The sequence below is a fragment of the Globicephala melas genome, chromosome 14 (assembly GCF_963455315.2).
Source record: "Globicephala melas chromosome 14, mGloMel1.2, whole genome shotgun sequence".
In the NCBI taxonomy this organism is placed as follows: domain Eukaryota; kingdom Metazoa; phylum Chordata; class Mammalia; order Artiodactyla; family Delphinidae; genus Globicephala; species Globicephala melas.
The window spans coordinates 78,892,423-78,913,811 of NC_083327.1; the positions used below are offsets into that span (position 1 = coordinate 78,892,423).

Here is a 21,389-nt window from a genome sequence, read left to right on the forward strand (position 1 = left end):
CCCCAACCCACTCCCGGGCAGCAGCAGAGCCCCCGCCACTCAAGCACGCGCCCTGCTGGGGGAGGGAGAGGAAGAGTCGGGGCGGGCAGGGGAGGGTCACCACTCCGCGCCGGTTCCTCGGGTCCCCAGGAGTAGCCAGAATGGGTTTGCGTGTTGCTGCGTAAATGTGTGTCCCGAGGCGGCAGCGGCCGCCGGGAATAAACCGGGAGAAGCCGGGAAGCGGACAGAAGTCTGTGAGAATGCGCGCGGCGGGGCATCGGGTGCCCGGCCGGAGAGGCCCTTGGGCGATGCCGGAGGGAGTCCAGCGCCCGCCCCGGGGCCTCGCCTGCCCTGCTGGTGGGCACGGGGGCGGGGGACCCTTCCGAGCCCGTGCGGGCTTCGCCCGAGAGGAGGAGCCGGAGGAGGAGCCCGGCGGGCGAGGCGCCGGCCGCCGCCCACCGGGCCGGGAGGAGGCGGACCAGCTCGGAGCGAGGCGCGCGCGCCGGGGCTCATCCTCGCAAACAAGTGTCTGTGGCGTTCGCCCCGCGGCCCAGAGACGCGCTCCGCCGCTCCCGGCGGCCCTCCTTGCGCCGGGCCTGGCTCCTATGGGGCCGGAGGGAACCAGGGAGCCTCTGGCCGCGCAGCCCGCGAGCCGCCGCCGCGACCCTCAGCCCAGGCGGCCCCGGCAGCTCAGCGCGGGGGCCGCGGACTCGGCTCGCCTGCCAGGCGCGCCGGCGCGGGGTCGCCGCGCGAGCAGCGCCCGGGCTGTCGCCGAGCCCGCTCCTGACAGAATAACGTGCTTGGTTTCCCCACCCCTGGGAGGGGTTGCTGGGGCCGCAAGCTGCCTCCCAGTTTCCATCGCTCTCTCCTGGGGAGGATCCGCCGCCGGGAGGAAGGATTAGAATAAACCTGACCGAGGCGCAGAAGTGGCTCCTGAGGAAGCCGGCGCCGGGGCCGCCGCCTCGTGTCGCCTCTGGGCGCAGCGCTCGGGGGTCGGCGGGCCAGAGCCGAGGCGCGGCCGGAGGGCCGGGGTCTGCGGGGCCGAGCGAGCGGCTGTGCGAGGGAGAGGGCGCACGGCAAGCACTGGGGCGACTGGGCAGCCCCCCGCGCCCCGCGGGGTCCCGGAGCCCCAGCACGCGGGCTGGAAGCGACTGAGGACCGCCGCCGCGGGCTGCGGGCGAGCACCGTCCCTCTAGGCAGGGGATCCGGCTATGACAGCTGGGCTCCCCAAAGGGTTAACCTGGGTGTCCTCGGCAAAGTTGTCGCCGAGCCGGGAGCCCGCGTAGGGGCCGCGGCGCCGAGGCTCTGGGGGCGGCCGGGCGGCCGGCGGCGGTCGTGGCTCGGCGGGGGCCGCGCGGCCGGGGGGCTGCTGGGGGTGTGCGCCCCCAGCCGGCTGCCCTCGTGGATGCCTCCCGGCGGCGGCGGGCCCATGAAAGACTGCGAGTACAGTCAGATCAGCACCCACAGCTCCTCCCCCATGGAGTCGCCCCACAAGAAGAAGAAAATCGCGGCCCGGAGGAAATGGGAGGTTTTCCCGGGAAGAAACAAGTTCTTCTGCAACGGGAGGATCATGATGGCCCGGCAGACGGGCGTCTTCTACCTGACTCTCATCCTCATCCTGGTCACTAGCGGACTCTTCTTCGCCTTCGAGTAAGTGGTGGCGAAAGCTCCCCGACGCCTGGCACCCCTCGCCTCCCCGATCCCTGTCCCTCTCCCCTCGCTACTTTCGTTTTCTAGAAGCCTTATCTATTGTATATTGTTAGATAATACAGACCCCGCACTCCCTCTTTTTCTTTAAAAGGTCTGTTTGCTTTTCGGTCCCCGGAGATAATGCAGTTCTGGGTCGGGCTCTGGGAGTGGAGGAGAAGGGAGAGAGGACACTTGGAAGGTGTGCCGGCCTTGTTGCACCCAAGGGTTGAGTGGCACCTTGCAGGTGACTGATTCTTGGCGCGGGCCCTACTGAGTTTGGAGACTAGCAAACCAGCCCAGATGTAGCTTTCTGTGGGAAGCGGGGATGAGGCAGATCCTTAAGTCAGGGATAAACAGAATCGACTTCCTTTCGTGCTCACGAGCTGTAGGGCATCTTGTGAAGCTCAGTTGACTAAATCTTCTACATACCTTCCCTGACTAACGAGAAATCTTGGTTATTTTAGGTCTCAGAGTGTTGGCCACTCCATGTGACTTGGAAGGATAATTTCATTTTTCGTTCTCCTTAGATGTTCACTCTTGATCAATTTCTGATTTACTATCAGGTTTCTAAACGATTCACTTTAAAAACAGGTTTCAGTAAAAAAAATGCTCCAAGCAAACACTTTCCCCTCCCCTCCCAATATTGGGGAACAGGTAAAAGGAGACTGTAGGCCTGTCAGGAAGAGTATGACACTGCATAGTAACTTATGATTCCAGAAACAAAACTTTGGGACTTTAGGGCTTTTATCGGGGAAAAAAGTGCATGCACGTCTTCTCCATTCAGGAAAATCAAATTGGCTGATAGCAACTATCTTCCTGCCAACTAACTAAAGATCTTCTTGTTTGTTAATAGTATTAGATAAAGTAGTTTAACCACATTTCAGAATCCACTTCAATTGCTCTTATTGGGTCCAACATTTGCATTGCAGCTTCTTGTGTAATTCTTGGTATCTTATGCTCGATGAAACTTATAGCTACTACCCCCTCCCATTGAAAAAAAAGCAATATATTTATTGGGAGTTCTTTGCTTTTCCTAGCTATTATGGGGCATGATACTCTTTCTGCTTCTGTTGGATAGGGTTAATTAAAAGCTTTTGTGTATGTTTACTTTTGTCTGTGGTAAGTATTAATAGGTTCTGATTTTGTGCCTGGTGTTTGATATTCCAAATGCTGTCTCAGTCAGAAATGGATGATCTCTTGACAGTGTAATACTTTTCACTTAAAGCCCTCTGACTCTGAGGGGAAACATTTTGTGTCTGAACATTGTGCTGTGATGAACAATTTTCATGGGATTGAGTGAGAACAGGTGAGGAGAGAGATCTCAGCTATATGCTCCTTAACTCCCCCAGCCTTTCTTACAGACAACAACTCCATTTCTGACTATGTAAAATTTCCAGGTCTCTTCTAGAAGGTTAACGTTGGTGCACATTTGAGGCTAGTTGGTGGAGCCTGTCTGGGGACCTGGTAACGGGAGGGTCGGGGTATGCAGAGGCTTTCAGAATGATGGGAGAAATGCCCTGTTGTTCCTGCTGCTGCTCCCCTGCCCCCATCCAGAGCCACCCTCTTGTCCTTACAGACCTGGGGAACTGGGGGAAGGGGCCAGAGGTTCTGGGTGATTTTGCAGTCTGAGTCATAATAAATCCCGGCCCTGACATGGTGATGTCATACGGTAGAACAGAAATGCCATCCTTCCAATGGTGGCTTCATTACAGGTGTTCCCCTAGGTAGAGCATATTCACTATGTTCCTCATGTTACCAGAGTTTTGAATGGATCTATACTGGCATCTCTGCGCTTTTTTAGCTGTGTTAAGAGTGGAGAAAATGGATTAATTTTGTGATTGTGTGGCAGAGCTTCAGCCACAAGTGTGTTTCATTTAGGATCGTGACTATTTCATTTTCTCTAAACACCCAAATCCCCACTGTATGGTTAGGGGTCCCCTGCAGTTATTACTTTTACTCTACTTTTACTTTCTTTTACTTTCTTCTTTCAAACACTGCTTTTAACCAAACCATCATAAGTTCATTTTCACCTCATCTCTGTGTGTTTCTTCCAAGAGTTCCCCAAAGTCCTCACTAGCAGGTTGTTAGGGATCTTTCTGTGTCAGCGTTGTGTTAAAGGATGGCTGTAGGAATAAACATGTGCACTGGGATTTTATTAGCTACTGTCAGCAGCTTCAGTTTTAGATCAGCTCTACATGTATGTGTGTCTTTGGTGTCCATGAGTGTTGCTTCAGTTAGCCAATTTGAAGTTTCAAGAAAATAGGCTCATCGTAACATGATGCCTCAGTTACAAAAAATCATAGGGCTGCTCAAATCATAGAATGTTACGCTTTAGCAAGAATATTTGTCACTGTATTGCTTTTAAGTTCTTTACCATTGCTAATGCCAGGGTGAAATTAAATAACTTTGACCAAATTAATTTGATAGAGACTCAGCGCCCCAATTAGTCACATGCACGGGAAATGAAATGCCAACAGGCTAGGAGAGATCAAGAGAGAATGCCAGTTTTGTCTGCTCTCTGTCTGCCTTCCTTCTGCCATTCCTTCAGTTATTTATTGAGCATATACTATGTGGTTGCCTATTTTGATTAATTTCATGTCTAGATAACTTTAATATTAGCAGAATTTGTTTTTAAACACGAGGGTCCATGTTTTTCCATACTGTAACACAAAGGCAAATATGAAATTTGAAAATAAGACATATAACTTCTAAACTTAGTTTTAGACCTCCGTTTCCTGCAACTCTTCTCCACCCTACCTCTTCTTCCTGATCTTGAAGAGATGGACAGGGAACTTTGTTCAAGAGAAGTGGACTTCTTGGAATGCAGCAACAGGTGTTGATACTCTCTTCAACCGTGGAAGAAAGGCAGGGTAGAATGATTTTTCTCACCTTGAAGATGAAGTGATAGAGGCTTGGAGAGGTTAAATAATCACCTAAGATCACACACTAATTAGTGGCCAGGCTTCTGGCTGGAAAGCCTGTGACCTTTCTGATGCTCTCTGCTGCTCCTCTCCCAAATATAGGATAGTGGTTACAGGCATGTATGCCTTTCGGAAGGACAGATCCCAAAATTCTTCCCAGAAGTATGACCTTAGACAAATTAGTTGACTTTTCTAAGCCTTGGTTTCCCAGTCTGTTAAATGGGATTAATAATATCTACCTTTAAACGTTGTGAAGATTAAATGACGTGTATTTAGTCCAGTGTCTGATACATAGTACTCATTAAATGGTACATGTTATTAGAGCAGAACTTAGAAATAGCCTCCCAAGGACGCTGGTCACCCCTTTCTGAGAACCTGTGAAGGACGGAGTATGTGGATTAAGAAGCAGGCACGACAGTGATAGCATATTAGGGCGGAAAAAATGTGGAACTGTGTAGTCTGCAGTTGAACAGAGACCTTGGCGTGAGTCTGAGGGGCAGCTTTGCTCTTGCGCCTTTTATCCAGACCCTGAGCGAGGGCAGTGAGCAAGCCTACAAGAAGCAGGAACTACATCTCCTTTCCATCCTTGGAGCTGCCGTCTCAGAATCGAGAAGACAGTAATAAAGCAACTAGAAGAAACCTGAAGCAACCCTCCAGTCTTTGTCAAGTAGGGCGGGGCTATTTATCTTTAGATGTCTTCTATTCAACATATGTAGCTGGTCCAAAGTGACAGCATTACATGGCTGTGTTTAAGAGGGAAGGGTGGAAGTTGGTTGCAGTGCTGTGGAGACATATCACTGCTCCTTGCACTTACTGAGGGGCTGGCTCATCAAAGACTCCCTACAATGTCCTCATTCTCACACACCCCAGAATTGCCATTTGAAAAGATCAGTGAACATTATCAATTTCTTTCTCTCTGACTTACACACACATATAGCCCACTTTTTTTTTTTTTTTCTTTTGCGGTACGCGGGCCTCTCACTGTTGTGGCCTCTCCCGTTGCGAAGCACAGGCTCCGGACGCGCAGGCTCAGCGGCCACGGGTCATGGGCCCAGCTGCTCCGCGGCATGTGGGATCTTCCCGGACAGGGGCACGAACCCGTATCCCTTGCATCAGCAAGCGGACTCTCAACCACTGCGCCACTAGGGAAGCCCTTCCTTTATTTTGTAACTAAACACTTTAAACAGATAAAGCACTCTGTGGTATATATGGTTACCCAACAACCACCAACATGTAGAGTAATTTTGTCTCTTATAGGTTCTTGTCTTTGGATACTTGAATTTATATAGTAGGACTTTTAAGGATTCTATTGACTACTTGTATTTCACTGTCTTCTCTCAGCTATTGGGAACTGACATCAAATTATGCAGAAAGGACTCTTGTAGGTTCCTATAACAGGGTAATGATGATCAATTATTTATTGGGCTATATCTACATAACCTGCAGATTTTTCTTTTGCAGTACAATGCTACACATAATTTATTCAAGGCAGAGTTATTCTGTCTTAGCAAGAGAAATTAAGGGTTTCAAGGAAGTATGTTCATTGTTTTGTAGCTCAGGTTGTTAGGAAAGGGAAAACAGTGGTGGTCAATAGATGCTTATAATTAGATACACCCAGAAATATGGATCTGATAAAATGTCAGTTGGTTCAAGTAAGAGTTGGGGACTTTCTTAATGCTTTTGTTTAGTTCTTCACTAAATATAAAAGTTGGTCCTAATTTAAACTAATTTTTATAAACTGGATAATCTTCTAGTATTTCTCCAATTCCCCCCCATTTAAAAAATATAATATTAGATTCATATAGAAGATTATATATAACAACACACATGCAATTTTGAAATAAAATACTTTTCATGAGTATAAAGAGCCCCCATGAAACTACCACTCACTCAAGAACCATGTCAATACCAGGGCTTTTGAAAAAAAAAAAAAATTACCAGGACTTTTGAATCTACTTATATCCTTTGGGTTTCAGCCCTGTCCCATCTTCCTGCCCCTCCCTGAGGTCATCACTACCTGAGCTAGTCATTATTAATGCCTTGCCCTATTTTCCTCAAGATTGTTGAATGTATGCATTCCCAAACAACAGGTTGTTTAGTTTGGCTTATTTTTCTATATAAAAAATATAAAGAAAATTTTCTTCTATATATAAAAAAATAATGAAAATCTTTTATTTAAAAAAACTCTCTCTTCCTCCTCTCTCCTTCCCCTCTCTGACCCATTGAAGAGTAAGTTGCAGATGTCATGCTCTTTTATATCCATATTTTTCAGCGTGTAATTCTTAAGAAAAAGGGTGTTCTCTTATACAAACACAGTATTAGCATCAATTTCAGGAAATTTAACATGGATACAATAATCCACATTCAAATTTTGCCTTTGTCCCAGTACTGGTGGGTTAAAGTTTATCATCTTGGTATTTGTTTTCTATTTATCTAATATGTTTTTTCTCTTTTCCTCCTTCTTGAATTCTTTTAGGTGAATTGCCTATTTTTAGTATTCCATTTTTTTTCCTTTAAAAAAATGTGGGCTATGTTTCTTTGTATATTTTTAGTAGTTGCTTAAGAGATTAGAATATGCATCTTTACTCTTTAATAGTCTACCTCCAAATAGTAATATTGTACTTCAGAAATAATAAAGAAACCTATAATGTTATAATTCCACTTTTCCCACCCTTTGAACTCTTATTGTCATATATTTTATATCTGTGTATGATACAAGTCCAGTAATGTTATTATTTAAAAGCAGTCAGTAGTATTTAAAAGAAACATAAATGTATATACATATATAAAATAAATATACTTTAAAATAAAACCTATACAAACATATAAAATCTAAGACACATATACATTTGTACATATATGAAATAGAGATAATTTTAAATAGAATTTTGTATTTATCCTCACATGTTTACTATTTCTGGTACTCTTTATTTCTTTCATCTGTATTATTTCCCTATGACCTAAAGTACTTCTTTCAGTGTTTCTTGTATGCAGGTCTGCCGGTGACAAGTCCTCTTAGTTTTTGTTTTGACAGTGTTTATTTTGCCTTCATTTTTATTTTACCTTCAATGTTTATTTTGCCTTCATATTTTCACTGGATATAGAACTCTAGTTTGACAGTTTTTTTCTATCAGAACTTTGAGGATGTTGGCCCATTGTCTTCTGGCTTCTTTTGTTTCCAGTGAGAAGTTAGCTCTTATTTTTTGCATTTCCTCCTGTATGTAACGGGTGAACTTTTTCCCAGGCTGATGTTCTCTTTATCTTTTGTTTTTTGGTTTCAGCAGCTGAATGAGGACATAACTGAGGTGTGGTTTTCTTTATATGGATCCTACTTCAGGTTTACTAAAGCTTTGGGGATCTGTGGATTGATATGTTGAAGTTTTGGAAAATTTTCATCCATTATTTCTTCAAAAATTTTTTTGTCTTGTTCTCCCTCTTCTCCTGGAACTCCATCTATTTATATATGATACCATTTTATATAGTTCCTTACATCTTGGATTTTTAAAAATTTTTTTCTGTTTTTTTCTTTTATCTCTTTGTGTTTCAGTTTGATTAATTCCAATTGGTCTGTCTTCAAGTTTACTGATCTTTTTCTCTCCTGTGTCCTGTCTATGATGAGGCCTCTTTGATACCTTATTTTTTATTTTGAGCATTTCTGTATTTGAAAAACTAGTTTTTTTAACATTAGTTTAAAAAAATAATTTCTATTCTTCTGAAATTACCTGTTTATGTCCATATTTTCTTTTTTTTTGCATGTATCTTTTTATTTATTATTTTTAATTTTTTTGAATTTTATTTTATTTATTTTTTTATATAGCAGGTTCTTATTAATTATCCATTTTACACATATTAGTGTATACATGTCAATCCCAATCTCCCTATTCATCACACCATCACCCCCCTCCACTTTCCCCCCTTGGTGTCCATACGTTTGTTCTCTACATCTGTGTCTCAATTTCTGCCCTGCAAACCAGTACCACTTTTTTAGGTTCCACATATATGTGTAAATATATGATATTTGTTTTTCTCTTTCTGACTTTCTTCACTCTGTATGACAGTCTCTAGATTCATCCATGTCTCTAAAAATGACCCAATTTCGTTCCTTTTTATGGCTGAGTAATATTCTGTTGTATCTATGTGCCACATGTTCTTTATCCATTTGTCTGTCAATGGGCATTTAGGTTGTTTCCATGACCTGGCTATTGTAAATAGTGCTGCAGTGAACATTGGGGTGCATGTGTCTTCTTGAATTATGGTTTTCTCTGGGTATATGCCCAGTAGTGGGATTGCTGGGTCATATGGTAATTCTATTTTTAGTTTTTTAAGGAACCTCCATACTGTTCTGCATAGTGGCTGTATCAATTTACATTCCCACCAACAGTGCAAGAGGGTTCCCTTTTCTCCACACCCTCTCCAGCATTAGTTGTTTGTAGATTTTCTGATGGTGCCCATTCTGACTGGTGTGAGATGATACCTCATTGTACTTTTTTTTTTTTTTTTGCGGTACGTGGGCCTCTCACTGTTGTGGCCTCTCCCGTTGCGGAGCACAGGCTCTGGACGCGCAGGGTCAGCGGCCATGGCTCACGGGCCTAGCCGCTCTGCGGCATGTGGGATCTTCCCAGACCGGGGCACGAACCCGTGTCCCCTGCATCGGCAGGCGGACTCTCAACCACTGCGCCACCAGGGAAACCCCTCATTGTACTTTTGATTTGCATTTCTCTAATAATTAGTGACGTTGAGCAGCTTTTCATGTGCTTCTTGGCCATCAGTATGTCTTCTTTGGAGAAATGTCTATTTAGGGCTTCTGCCCATTTTTTGATTGGGTTGTTTGTTTCTTTAATATTGAACTGCATATATATTTTGGAGATTAATATATATTAATATATACTTTGGAGATTAATCCTTTGTCCATTGATTCATTTGTAAATATCTTCTTCCATTCTGTAAATATTTTCTTCCATTCATTTGTAAATATTTTCTTCCATTCTGTACATATTTTCTTCCATTCATTTGTAAATATTTTATTCCATTCTTCCATCTTGTTTAGTTTCCTTTGACGTGCAAAAGCTTTTAAGTTTTTGATTAGGTCCCATTTGTTTATTTTTGTTTTTATTTCCATTACTCTAGGAGGTGGATCAAAAAAGATATTGCTGTGATTTATGTCAAAGAGTGTTCTTCCTATGTTTACCCCTAGAGTTTTATAGTGTCTGGTCTTACATTTAGCTCTCTAACCCATTTTGAGTTTATTTTTGTGTATGGTGTTAGGAAGTGTTCTAATTTCATTCTTTTACATGTAGCTGTCCAGTCTTCTCAGCACCACTTATTGAAGGGACTGTCCTTTCTCCATTGTATATCCTTGCCTCCTTTGTCATAGGTTAGTTGACCATAGGTGCATGGGTTTATCTCTGGGCTTTCTATCCTTTTCCATTGATCTGTATTTCTGCTTTTGTGCCAGTACCATATTGTCTTGATTACTGTAGCTTTGTATTATAGCCTGAAGTCAGGGAGTCTGATTCCTCCAGCTCTGTTTTTTTCCCTCAAGACTGCTTTGGCTATTCAGGGTCTTTTGTGTCTCCATACAAATTTAAGATTTTTTGTTCTAGTTCTGTAAAAAATGCCATTAGTAATTTGATAGGAATTGCATTGAGTCTGTAGATTGCTTTGGGTAGTATAGTCATTTTCACAATATTGATTCTTCCAATCCAAGAACATGGTATATCTCTCCATCTGTTTGTATCATGTTTAATTGCTTTCATCAGTGTCTTATAGTTTTCTGCATATAGGTCTTTTGTCTCCCAAGGTAGGTTTATTCCTAGGTATTTTATTCTTTTTGTTGCAATGGTAAATGGGACTGTTTCCTTAATTTCTTTCAGAATTTTCATCATTAGTGTATAGGAATGCAAGAGATTTCTGTGCATTAATTTTGTACCCTGCCACTTTACGTAATTAATTGATTAGCTCTAGTAGTTTTCTGGTGGCATCTTTAGGATTCTCTATGTATAGTATCATGTCATCTGCAAACAGTGACAGTTTTACTTCTTCTTTTCCAATTTGTATTCCTTTTATTTCTTTTTCTTCTCTGATTGCCGTGGCTAGGACTTCCAGAACTATGTTAAATAATAGTGGTGAGAGTGGACATCCTTGTCTTGTTCCTGATCTTAGAGCAAGTGCTTTCAGTTTTTCACCATTGAGGATGATGTTTGCTGTGGGTTTGTCATATATGGCCTTTATTATGTTGAGGTAGGTTCCCTCTGTGCCCACTTTCTGGAGAGTTTTTATAATAAGTGGGTGTTGAATTTTGTCAAAAGCTTTTTCTGCATCTGTTGAGATGGTCATATGGTTTTTATTCTTCAATTTGTCAATATGGTGTATCACATTGATTGATTTGCATATATTGAAGAATCCTTGCATCCCTGGGATAAACCCCACTTGATCATGGTGTATGATCCTTCTAATGTGCTGTTGAATTCTGTTTGCTAGTATTCTGTTGAGGATTTTTGCATCCATATTCATCGGTGTTACTGGTCCGTAATTTTCTTTTTTGTAGTATCTTTGTCTGGTATTGGTGTTAGGGTGATGGTGGCCTCATAGAATGAGCTTGGGAGTGTTCCTTCCTCTGCAGTTTTTTGGAAGAGTTTGAGAATGATGGGTGTTAGTACTTCTCTAAATGTTTGATAGAATTCACCTGTGAAGCCATCTGGTCCTGCACTTTTGTTTGTTGGAAGATATTTAATCACCATTTCAATTTTATTACTTGTGATTGGTCTGTTCATATTTTCTGTTTCTTCCTGGTTCAGTCTTGGAAGTTTATACCTTTCTAAGAATTTGTCCATTTCTTCCAGGTTGTCCATTTTATTGGCATAGAGTTGCTTGTAGTAGTCTCTTAGGATGCTTTGTATTTCTGTGGTCTCTGGTGTAACATCGCCTTTTTCATTTCTAATTTTATTGATATGAGTCCCTCCCCCTTTTTCTTGATGAGTTTGGCTAATGGTTTATCAATTTTGTTTATCTTCTCAAAGAACCCGCTTTTAGTTTTATTGATCTTTGCTATTGTTTTCTTTGTTTCTATTTCATTTATTTCTGATCTGATCTTTATGATTTCTTTCCTTCTGCTAACTTTCGGTTTTGTTTGCTCTTCTTTCTCTAGTTCCTTAGGTGTAAGGTTAGGTTGTTCATTTGAGATGTTTCTTGTTTCTTGAGGTAGGCTTGTATTGCTATCAACTTCCCTTTTAGAACTGCTTTTGCTGCGTCCCATAGGTTTTGGATTGTTGTGTTTTCATTGTCATTTGTCTCTAGGTATTTTTTGATTTCCTCAATGATCTCTTGGTTATTTAGTAATGTATTTTTTAGCCTCTGTGAGTGTGCGTTTTTTACGTTTTTTTCCCCTGTAATTGATTTCTAATCTCATAGCGTTGTGATCAGAAAAGATACTTGATATGATTTCAGTTTTTCTATATTTACTGAGGCTTGATTTGTGACCCAAGATGTGATCTATCCTGGAGAATGTTCCGCGTGCACTTGAGAAGAAAGTGTGATCTGCTCTTTTAGGATGGAATGTCCTATAAATATCAATTAAATCTATCTGGTCTGTTTTGTCATTTACAGCTTGTGTTTCCTTATTAATTTTCTGTTTGGGTGATCTGTCCATTGGTGGAAGTGAGGTGTTAAAGTCCCCCACTGTTATTGTGTTACTGTCAATTTCCTCTTTTATAGCTGTTAGCAGCTGCCTTACATATTGAGGTGCTCCTATGTTGGGTGCATATATATTTATAATTTTTATATCTTCTTCTTGGATTCATTCCTTGATCATTGTGTCGTGTCCTTCCTTGTCTCTTGTAACATTCTTTATTTTAAAGTCTATTTTATCTGATATGAGTAATGCTACTGCAGCTTTCTTTTGATTTTCATTTACATGGAATATCTTTTTCCATCTCCTCACTTTCAGTCTGTATGTGTCCCTAGGTCTGAAGTGGATCTCTTGTAGACAGCATATAGATGGGTCTTGTTTTTGTATCCATTCCGCGAGCCTGTGTCTTTTGGTTGGAGCATTTAATCCATTCATGTTTAAGGTAATTATCGATATGTATGTTCCTATTACCATTATCTTAATTGTTTTGGGTTTGTTTTTGTAGGTCCTTTTCTTCTCTTGTGTTTCCCACTTAGAGAAGTTCCTTTAGCATCTGTTGTAGAGCTGGTTTGGTGGTGCTGAATTCTCTTAGCTTTTCTTGTCTGTAAAGCTTTTGATTTCTCCATCGAATCTGAATGAGATCCTTGCAGGGTAGAATAATCTTGGTTGTAGGTTCTTCACTTTCATCACTTTGAATATGTCATGCCACTTCCTTCTGGCTTGTAGAGTTTCTGCTGAGAAATCAGCTGTTAACCTTATGGAAGCTCCCTTGTATGTTGTTTGTCATTTTTCTCTTGCTGCTTTCAATAATTTTTCTTTGTCTTTAATTTTTTGCCAATTTGATTACTATGTGTCTCGGTGTGTTTCTCCTTGGGTTTGTCCTGTATGGGACTCTCTGCGCTTCTTGGACTTGGGTGTCTATTTCCTTTCCCATGTTAGGGAAGTTTTTGACTATAATCTCTTCAAATATTTTCTCACGTCCTCTCTCTCTCTCTTCTCCTTCTGGGACCCCTATAATGCAAATGTTTTTGCGTTTAATGTTGTCCCAGAGGTCTTTTAGGCTGTCTTCATTTCTTTTCATTCTTTTTTCTTTATTCTGTTCTGCTGCAGTGAATTCCACCATTCTGTCTTCCAGGTCACTTATCCGTTCATCTGCCTCAGTTATTCTGCTATTGGTTCCTTCTAGTGTATTTTTCATCTCAGTTATTGTATTGTTCATCTCTGTTTGTTTGTTCTTTAATTCTTCTAGGTCTTTGTTAAACATTCCTTGCATCTTCTCGATCTTTGCCTCCATTCTTTTTCCAAGGTCCTGGATCATCTTCACTATCATTATTCTGAATTCTTTTTCTGGTAGGTTGCCTATCTCCACTTCATTTAGTTGTTTTTCTGGGGTTTTATCTTGTTCCTTCTTCTGGTACGTAGCCCTCTGCCTTTTCATCTTATCTGTCTTTCTGTGAATGTGGTTTTTGTTCCACAGGCTGCAGGATTGTAGTTCTTGCTTCTGCTGTCTGCCCTCTGGTGGATGAGGTTATCTAACAGGCTTATGCAAGTTTCCTGATGGGAGGGACTGGTGGTGGGTAGAGCTGCGTGTTTCCCTGGTGGGCAGAGCTCAGTAAAACTTTAATCTGCTTGACTGCTGATGGGTGGGGCTGGGTTCCCTCCCTGTTGGTTGTTTGGCCTGAGGCAACCCAACACTGGAGCCTACCTGGGCTGTTTGGTGAGGCTAATGGCAGACTCTGGGAGGGCTCACGCCAAGGAGTACTTCCCAGAACTTCTGCTGCCAGTGTCCTTGTCCTCACGGTGACACACAGCCACCCCCCCCCCCCGCCCCTACAGGAGACCCTCCAACACTAGCAGGTGGGTCTGGTTTAATCTTATATGGGGTCACTGCTCCTTTCCCTGGATCCCGATGCGCACACTACTTTGTGTGTGCCCTACAAGAGTGGAGTCTCTGTTTCCCCCAGTCCTGTCAAAGTCCTGCAATCAAATCCCGCGAGCCTTCAAAGTCTGATTCTGTAGGAATTCCTCCTCCCATTGCCGGACCCCCAGCTTGGGAAACCTGATGTGGGGCTCAGAACCTTCACTCCAGTGGGTGGACTTCTGTGGTATAAGTGTTCTCCACTCTGTGAGTCACCCACCCAGCAGTTATGGGATTTGATTTTATGGTGGTTGCGCCCCTCCTAACGTCTCTTTGTGGCTTCTCCTTTGTCTGTGGATGTGGGGTATCTTTTTTGGTGAGTTCCAGTGTCTTTCTGTCGATGTTTGTTCAGCAGTTAGTTGTGATTCCAGTGCTCTCACAAGAGGGAGTGAGAGCACGTCCTTCTACTCCGCCACCTTGAACCAGTCTCTTTATGTCCATATTTTCTACTGGATACTTTAACATATTTTCTGTAGTTATTTTGGCATCCTTGCCTAATGATGCCAGCATCTGTCATCTCTGGATATGCTTCTTTTGCCTATTTCTTCTCTTGACTGTGGCTTACAGTTTCTTCCTTCTTTGTATTTCTCGTAATTTGTGATTACATGCTAGATATTGTGTGTAAAAGAATTGTTGACCCTTCAGTAACTTAAAAGGGCATGGCCTTCCTTCAGGCCAGTAGAGTGTGGGCTGAGTCAGTCTCATTTGTAATTGAGATGGGTGTGTGCTCTGGTGACACTTTAGTTAGATTCATTTCATCCCTGACTTTAGATGTTTTGAGGGAAGAATCAGGACTTTCCCTTTAGCAGGGATTGGGATCTTATCCCTGGCAAAACTCTTCACGCATCACAGCCCAGCACCAGCTTACTGGGGAAGATTTGTTGTTCAGCGAGACTGCCAGCTTTTTGGGTTACAGGAGAGTTTTCTTTGCAGTCTTGCCCCAGCTCTCTATACCTAGGACATCTCTTTTTGCCCGGCTGTTCAGTCTCCGCTTTTGGATCACTGCAGAGTGGCCTGAGTGACGGCCTGAAGTGCCTGAGAGATTTTCTTATATTTTTATGCTCTCACCCCTGCCTTACCCTTGGGGACAGTCCCATAGGTGTCAGGGCGGACGTCTCTCGACACTCCTGCCCTATCTAAGCCTTTGGTGTATTCTTGCTATGTGTTTGGTGAAGATCCATGGGGAAGAGTTGGCTGGTGGCGTAGCCCTACCCTGTGGCTGTGTCTTCTTGGAATTCTAATCCATAGAGCAGTCCACTTGTAGCCATTAACTTAATTAAAAATTTGCCGGTTTCTCCTTATTCCTGTCTATGGTGGATTCCTGTTCCTCCTGCCACTTTGCTAGGAATGAAAGCTGGGAATGGCCTGACACATTTAGGCTTCTTTGCATCCTCAGCTCCGTGATATATTTTAAAAACTGTGCTTTGTAGCTAATCTGGCTTGTTCTCATTGTTAGAGTGGGAGTGATTGCTCTTACAATTTTCAACTTGTGATTTTTTTAGCTTAATGTTGTGTTTCTCAGATTCATTTATGCTGTTGCATATATATGTAATTAGTTTTTATTGCTATAATATTTGGTTTGTTAAATATGCTCAATGTATTCCTTATACTCTTTCTAATGTTTCTTTCTTTGACTTCTCACTGATTCTTGGCATTTACTATCACTTTATAGGGTAGAATATGCAAGGCTGCCTCTGCATAGGTTTTGATTTCTTCTTAAGGATGTCCTGGCAATGACTATGGTGTCTAGACCCAAATGCTTAGACCTGGATAACTGAGAGAGTTTAGCATGGGATGCAATCTGTTACGCTTTTACATGATAAAATATTTATCAAAATGATAAATCATGACTATCAACTAGTCATTGAAGTTGTATACAATTAAGAGCAAGGTTTAAAGAAATATATATCCTTATGATGAGTGAGGTACTTTATCACAAATTTCACCTTCATCTTCATAGGTTAATTTGGCATTAGTTTTTCATTGATTTTAAGAGAAAACTTTAACTTTTTTCCCCTCACTTATAATACTTTGGGTTTGGAAACTCTTCTCTCATCTCATGTGTAACTTAGATACAGCCCCTCAGAGTACCTGTAATTAAGATTCTGTTACCAGCCTCTTCTCATGTAGCTGGTTTTCATTGACAGTCCTGATAGAAGGATTTCTGATTGAACCAGCCAGCCCTGTTCTCGTATAGACTCGTCAGTCTCCCTGCTCTACTTGAGAGAGAAAAATCTCTTCCCCTGCCAAGATCAGGCCCAGGATGAAGAGAAATGTGATGGCTGTGTGTGTGTGTGTGTGTGTGTGTGTGTGTGTGTGTGTGTGTGGTGTGTGTGTGTCTCTTTCCCTCGACTCCATTTCTCCAATTTGTAGAGGTTGTCCTATCCTTAATTTTGGCCTGTTTCGGCCCCTACCTCCTTGACCTTTCAGCTGAGAGCTGTCATGCCATTAGAATAGACTTCCTTGTTCCCCCGTCTCCCCCAGAGATTTTTGAAGTAGACTGGCTTTCAACTATAAGGAGACTATTTTATTTCAGAACATTTTAGGTGTATTTGGAGAGAACAAACCGTTAAGAAGTGTGAATTTCCATACATCTTCAAACTGGGCTTTCAAAACTTCTGACTTCAGAGACCACGGGGGCTGGTCTTGCTGTTGAGGGCCATTGGAATGCAACAAGGCTGTGCAAGGTGGCTGTTAGAGGAGGGTGTAGCCAACGGCCCCCTAGGGTGGATGTGGTTGGCCTGGAGATAGTCTTATCGGTGGAGGAACGGCTGGCTGTCTAACTCACTTGGGAAAGAGTTTAAGTTTTATAGTCTGCTATCTTTTGATGGTTTTCAGGCGCTTCTCATGAAACAGCTTATTTTAACACAGAACACTGGAGTCTATTAGAGGCGTTAGTCCTACTTACTGTGATGGGAAATTACTGTCTCTCCTTGTACAGATAGTAGATTTTGTCTTCCTTGACAAAATCCAGTGTCCCTTTTTTTCCGTTTTTCTTTTTCCTTTTCCCTCAGTGGTATAAGAGCCTGTGAGTACGTTTTTTTTTTTTTTTGGAAACTTTTTCTTCCTTTAGCTTTTAGGATGTTCACCTTCTACTTACCTGTAGTTACTTCTTTTTTCCCTGTATTATATCTGCTGTGTCCTCCTTGCCCTTAATTACCTTTGTCCATTTCCTGTCTGCCTTTCTTACTTTCTCAAGCAAGTCTGAGCCACCATGGTGACACTCTTACCTCTTCCAATGTGACTTCATCTGTCTCTTGTCCCTTACTTAGAGCACCTGCCCTCCTGTCTTGCATTTCCTCTTGCCTGTGGAGACCTTTACCCAGATGTCCTCTGATGCCCAGAAAGCAAGGTATTGAAAACCAAATGCATTGCCCATGGCTCCACCATTCTCATTAAAGAAAACACTCCACGTCCCCAGAGTTCATCCTGGAAGTGTTCTCTCTTTTCACCTTCCTCATATACTGTCAGTTACCACACTTTACTAATCTTTTGCTTTAATGTCTCTTAGGATGTATTCTTCCTGTTTCCATACTTAGGTAGTAGGTTTCAAACATATTCACAAAATCTTTAACCCTCTTCCCATCAAAAAAAAAAAGATGGAGTGTAATTCTCCCCTCAAATATGGTCCAGCCTTAGAGACTCAGTTCTAAAGAACAGAACATGGCAGAAGTGATGCTGTGTGATTTCTGAGGCTAGGTTAGAAAATGTGGTAAAGCTTCCACCTGGTACATGGGCCATCTCTCTCTCTCTCTCTCTTGCTCTCTCGTACTGGGGACATGTACCTTAGAGCCCTGAGCTGCTATGTAAGAAGTCTAGCTATATAATACAGAGGCCATGAGGAGAGACCCCAGGCCATATAGAGACAGAGGTGCCCACGGATGCCCAGCTGTTCTAGCCTCTGGCTGTTGGAGTCTTTATGGCTCAGAGGCTAGGTATGTGAGCGTGTGAGCCTTCACATGGTTCCATTCCATGCCTCCCCAGTCAGTCTCTGAGCCACCCTGGTCAAAGCTGAAAGGAGCAGACATGAGCTATCCCTGCTCAGCTCTGCCCACATGGCAGATTCGTGAACAAAATAATGTTGTTTCAAGCCAGTATGCTTTGGGGAGGTTTATTAGACAGCCATAGTAACTGGAATACTTCACCCCCAGAATTTCTCACATGAAGTGTTGAGACTGGGTTGGAGCATGCAGCAATCAGTGTGTGACTGACAACACTCAGTGCTGGAGTTAGAGAATTTGTTTTTAATTACAGTGGATTCAAGGCCAGTTCCTCTCACTTACCTCCATTCCAACGTGGCCTTGAGCAGGAGAGAAAGGAGTTGCAGCTAGATAAGGCATCCAAAAGTGTGCCAACCCCGGATCTCCCTTGTGTCTCCCACATGTGTCCTGGTGGGAGAGTAGTTTAGTCCCAGTGGTCTAGGCCCTCATCACCCTGGGCCACTACCGGCTTTCTTTCTCAAGTTCCCTTCCATGCTGTGTTCGTTGCATTTATAGTGATAGACTTACATGCCCATTATGTGGAAAAGTAAATTCACACAAAACTTAAAACGTGGTGTTCAAGGACTTTCTGGATTTCTCCCGCTTTATTGAGTATAGATGAGAACCTCTATTCTCTAAGAGCTCTGTGTTGAGCAGTCCTGTCTGTTCATTTTGGAGAGGGTTGAATGTGGAAACACGGCCCCGATAGGGATGCCTCCCTGACACTGTTGTGAGCTAGATGTCCACTCTTCCCTGTTATTGAGAAGGCCAGGGACCTGGCTCGCCTGCCTGTCATGCTTCTGACCTACTGAGGCCTTTCCAATAACGGCCTGTGGTGACCTTGTATCTGCAGAGCTGTGCTGCCCCAGAAGTGGGCACTAGACAACCAGTGACTCCCAGCGATCTGATCTTTCAGATTTATATAATCAATGCCATTTATCATCTTGAATGGTACTATTTTGGGGTCTTTTAATGCCATGAATTTCCCATATACACATTCTTGATAACAGATAAGGGCATATTCGAACATATAAGCCAAAGTCAAGTTAAATCCTGCAGCTATATATAGTCTATTTGTCTTTATAACCAGGGAGAAGAATTCTTTACTCAGATTATCTCATACTTACCAACTTGATATAAATTTTCCTGCTTCTTTTTTTTTTTTTTGCGGTACGCGGGCCTCTCACTGTTGCTGCCTCTCCCGTTGTGGAGCACAGGCTCCGGACGCGCAGGCTCAGCAGCCATGGCTCACGGGCCCAGCTGCTCCGCGGCATGTGGGATCTTCCCGGACTGGGGCACGAACCCGTGTCGCCTGCATCGGCAGGCGGACTCCCAACCACTGCGCCACCAGGGAAACCCTAAATTTTCCTGCTTCTTTTTAAGACAGCAACCTATGCAAATTAAATTCCACAATGGTCCCAACACACACATTTAAATGATGATTTCTACTCCGTTTAGAAGACCTACTGAGTTTGTGTTTCTCTTCCTATTCCATTAGCTTTAAGCATATTTTACACAGCTATTTCAAAAGGTATGCTCTTGCCTTTTTAAAAATAAATAGATACTGAAAGTTAGAGAACTCTTCATCACAGCATTATTATTTAGTCAGGATTAACATTGTATAAAAAGAAATTATTTCTTCTTTGACTCATAATTTTAAAAAGGGTAAAAAGTATTATTTTAAAGCTCTATGCCTTTATTGAAGTAGGAAACTATTTCCGTTCTACTTTTTATTTAGACGTTGAAGTGGCAGCCAAACAGAGTCCCACTCATTTGTAACTAAACTCTTCCACCTCTTGGCTATGGAAGGTTACGATTGATCGGGAAAATGTCATCTCCTAGAACGTGAGATTAATATTCTTCTTCATTCTAAAGAAGGTGTGAAATTATTGATTTCACAGTGTTGTGTGGGTTTGTTCCTATCACCCAGAGTTGACCCTAGTTGTTTTCAAGAAAGATCTTAAGCTTTCCTGAGTGGGAGCCCCGAATAAGCATAAAAGGGGAGAGTTCAAGTGTGGAAATAAGTGAAGACTCGCATTCCTTTCACCTCATTCCCTTTCCCGCACGTAAGTTTTCTATTGCTGTCAAAGCAAATTACCACACGCTTAGTGGCTTAAAATGATACCGATTTATTATCCGACCATTCTGTGGGTTAGAAGTCCAACACGGGTCTCCCTGGACTAAAATCCAGGTGTCAGCAGGGTGTTCTCCTCTGGCAGCTCTAAGGGAAATCCATCCCCTTGCTTTCTCCAGCTTCTAGAGCTGACCTGTGGCCCCTCTCTCTGCCTTCAAAGCCAGCCACAGTCCCTCTCTGGGTGCCTTCCTTCTGTAATCACACCTCCCTCTGCCGACGGCCAGGAAAGGCCCTCCACTTTTAAGAGCCCATGTGATTAGATTGGGCCCACCCAGATCACCCAGGGTAACCCCCCCATCTCAAGGCCTTTAATTTAATCACAGATGCAAAGCCCCTTTTACAATGTAAGGTGACACATTCACAAATACCAGGGGTTAGGACACGGATGTCTTTGGGTGTCCATTATTCTGTCTGCTACACCCCAAGTCCTTGTAGTTTCCATGTTAAGCTGGACTTGAAATGCTGAAGACTTTTATACACCCTAGAGAGAAGGGCTTGTTAATCAGACATCATAAAGTGGGTGCATGAAACGGACCCCTTGATTATTTGCAGAATTCCGAGGAATTCCAAATGAGATGAGGCAGAGTATCTCAGGGATGGACTGAACTTGACGCACCTGATTAATGTCACAGGGAGGGTCCCCAGGGAAGCCGACTCTACAGGTTTACTGTAGAACATTTAGCAGGAAGCTACACCTACTGGGGAGCAACACCTGCGGGGGACAAAGGGAGAAGCACCGGGCAGACAAGTCACTATAAAGTCTCCGCCGATCTTGCCGGCCAAGGAAACGGGTCTTTCTACCCCTGCATTAACCAGCGTTAGATGTCAGCTGCCCCAGGAAGGGGGCGAGATCTCCGGTGAGACCACTCTCTCCAGCTGCAGGCAGTTTTCTGAGAGAGACTCGGCTGAAAGCTGGCAGATGCCAACGTTCCCCGCAGCTGGGGGAATGGGTGCTTCTGTCCTGAAAGAATAGGTGGTGGGGTGCGGTCAGGGGTTGGGGGTGGTTATCTGTCTGCCTGACGACAGCATCCACTACAGTTAGGCACAACTGAATGTTGCAGATGGGTCAGCTGCCTAGTGGGATGACCCAGGCTTTGGGGGACAAACCAATTGCAGGGGTAAGAGGGAATCCAGCCTGGCA

General features: G+C 43.3%; 1 protein-coding gene across 4 annotated transcripts in view; it reads left to right on the plus strand.

The window, feature by feature from the left end:
- The first annotated feature begins 449 nt into the window (after positions 1-449).
- The window catches only part of ZDHHC14 (zinc finger DHHC-type palmitoyltransferase 14), a 276,877-nt gene continuing 255,937 nt past the window's right edge, over positions 450-21,389 (plus strand). The window contains exon 1 of one of the 4 annotated variants that reach the window (XM_060283944.2): positions 450-1,629. In XM_060283944.2, coding sequence (XP_060139927.1) covers positions 1,385-1,629 — 245 coding nt within the window. In that variant the 5' untranslated portion in view covers positions 450-1,384. The remainder of the gene's footprint in view (positions 1,630-21,389) is intronic. The other 3 variants (XM_060283943.2, XM_030853070.3, XM_030853069.3) reach the window with 3 other exon arrangements.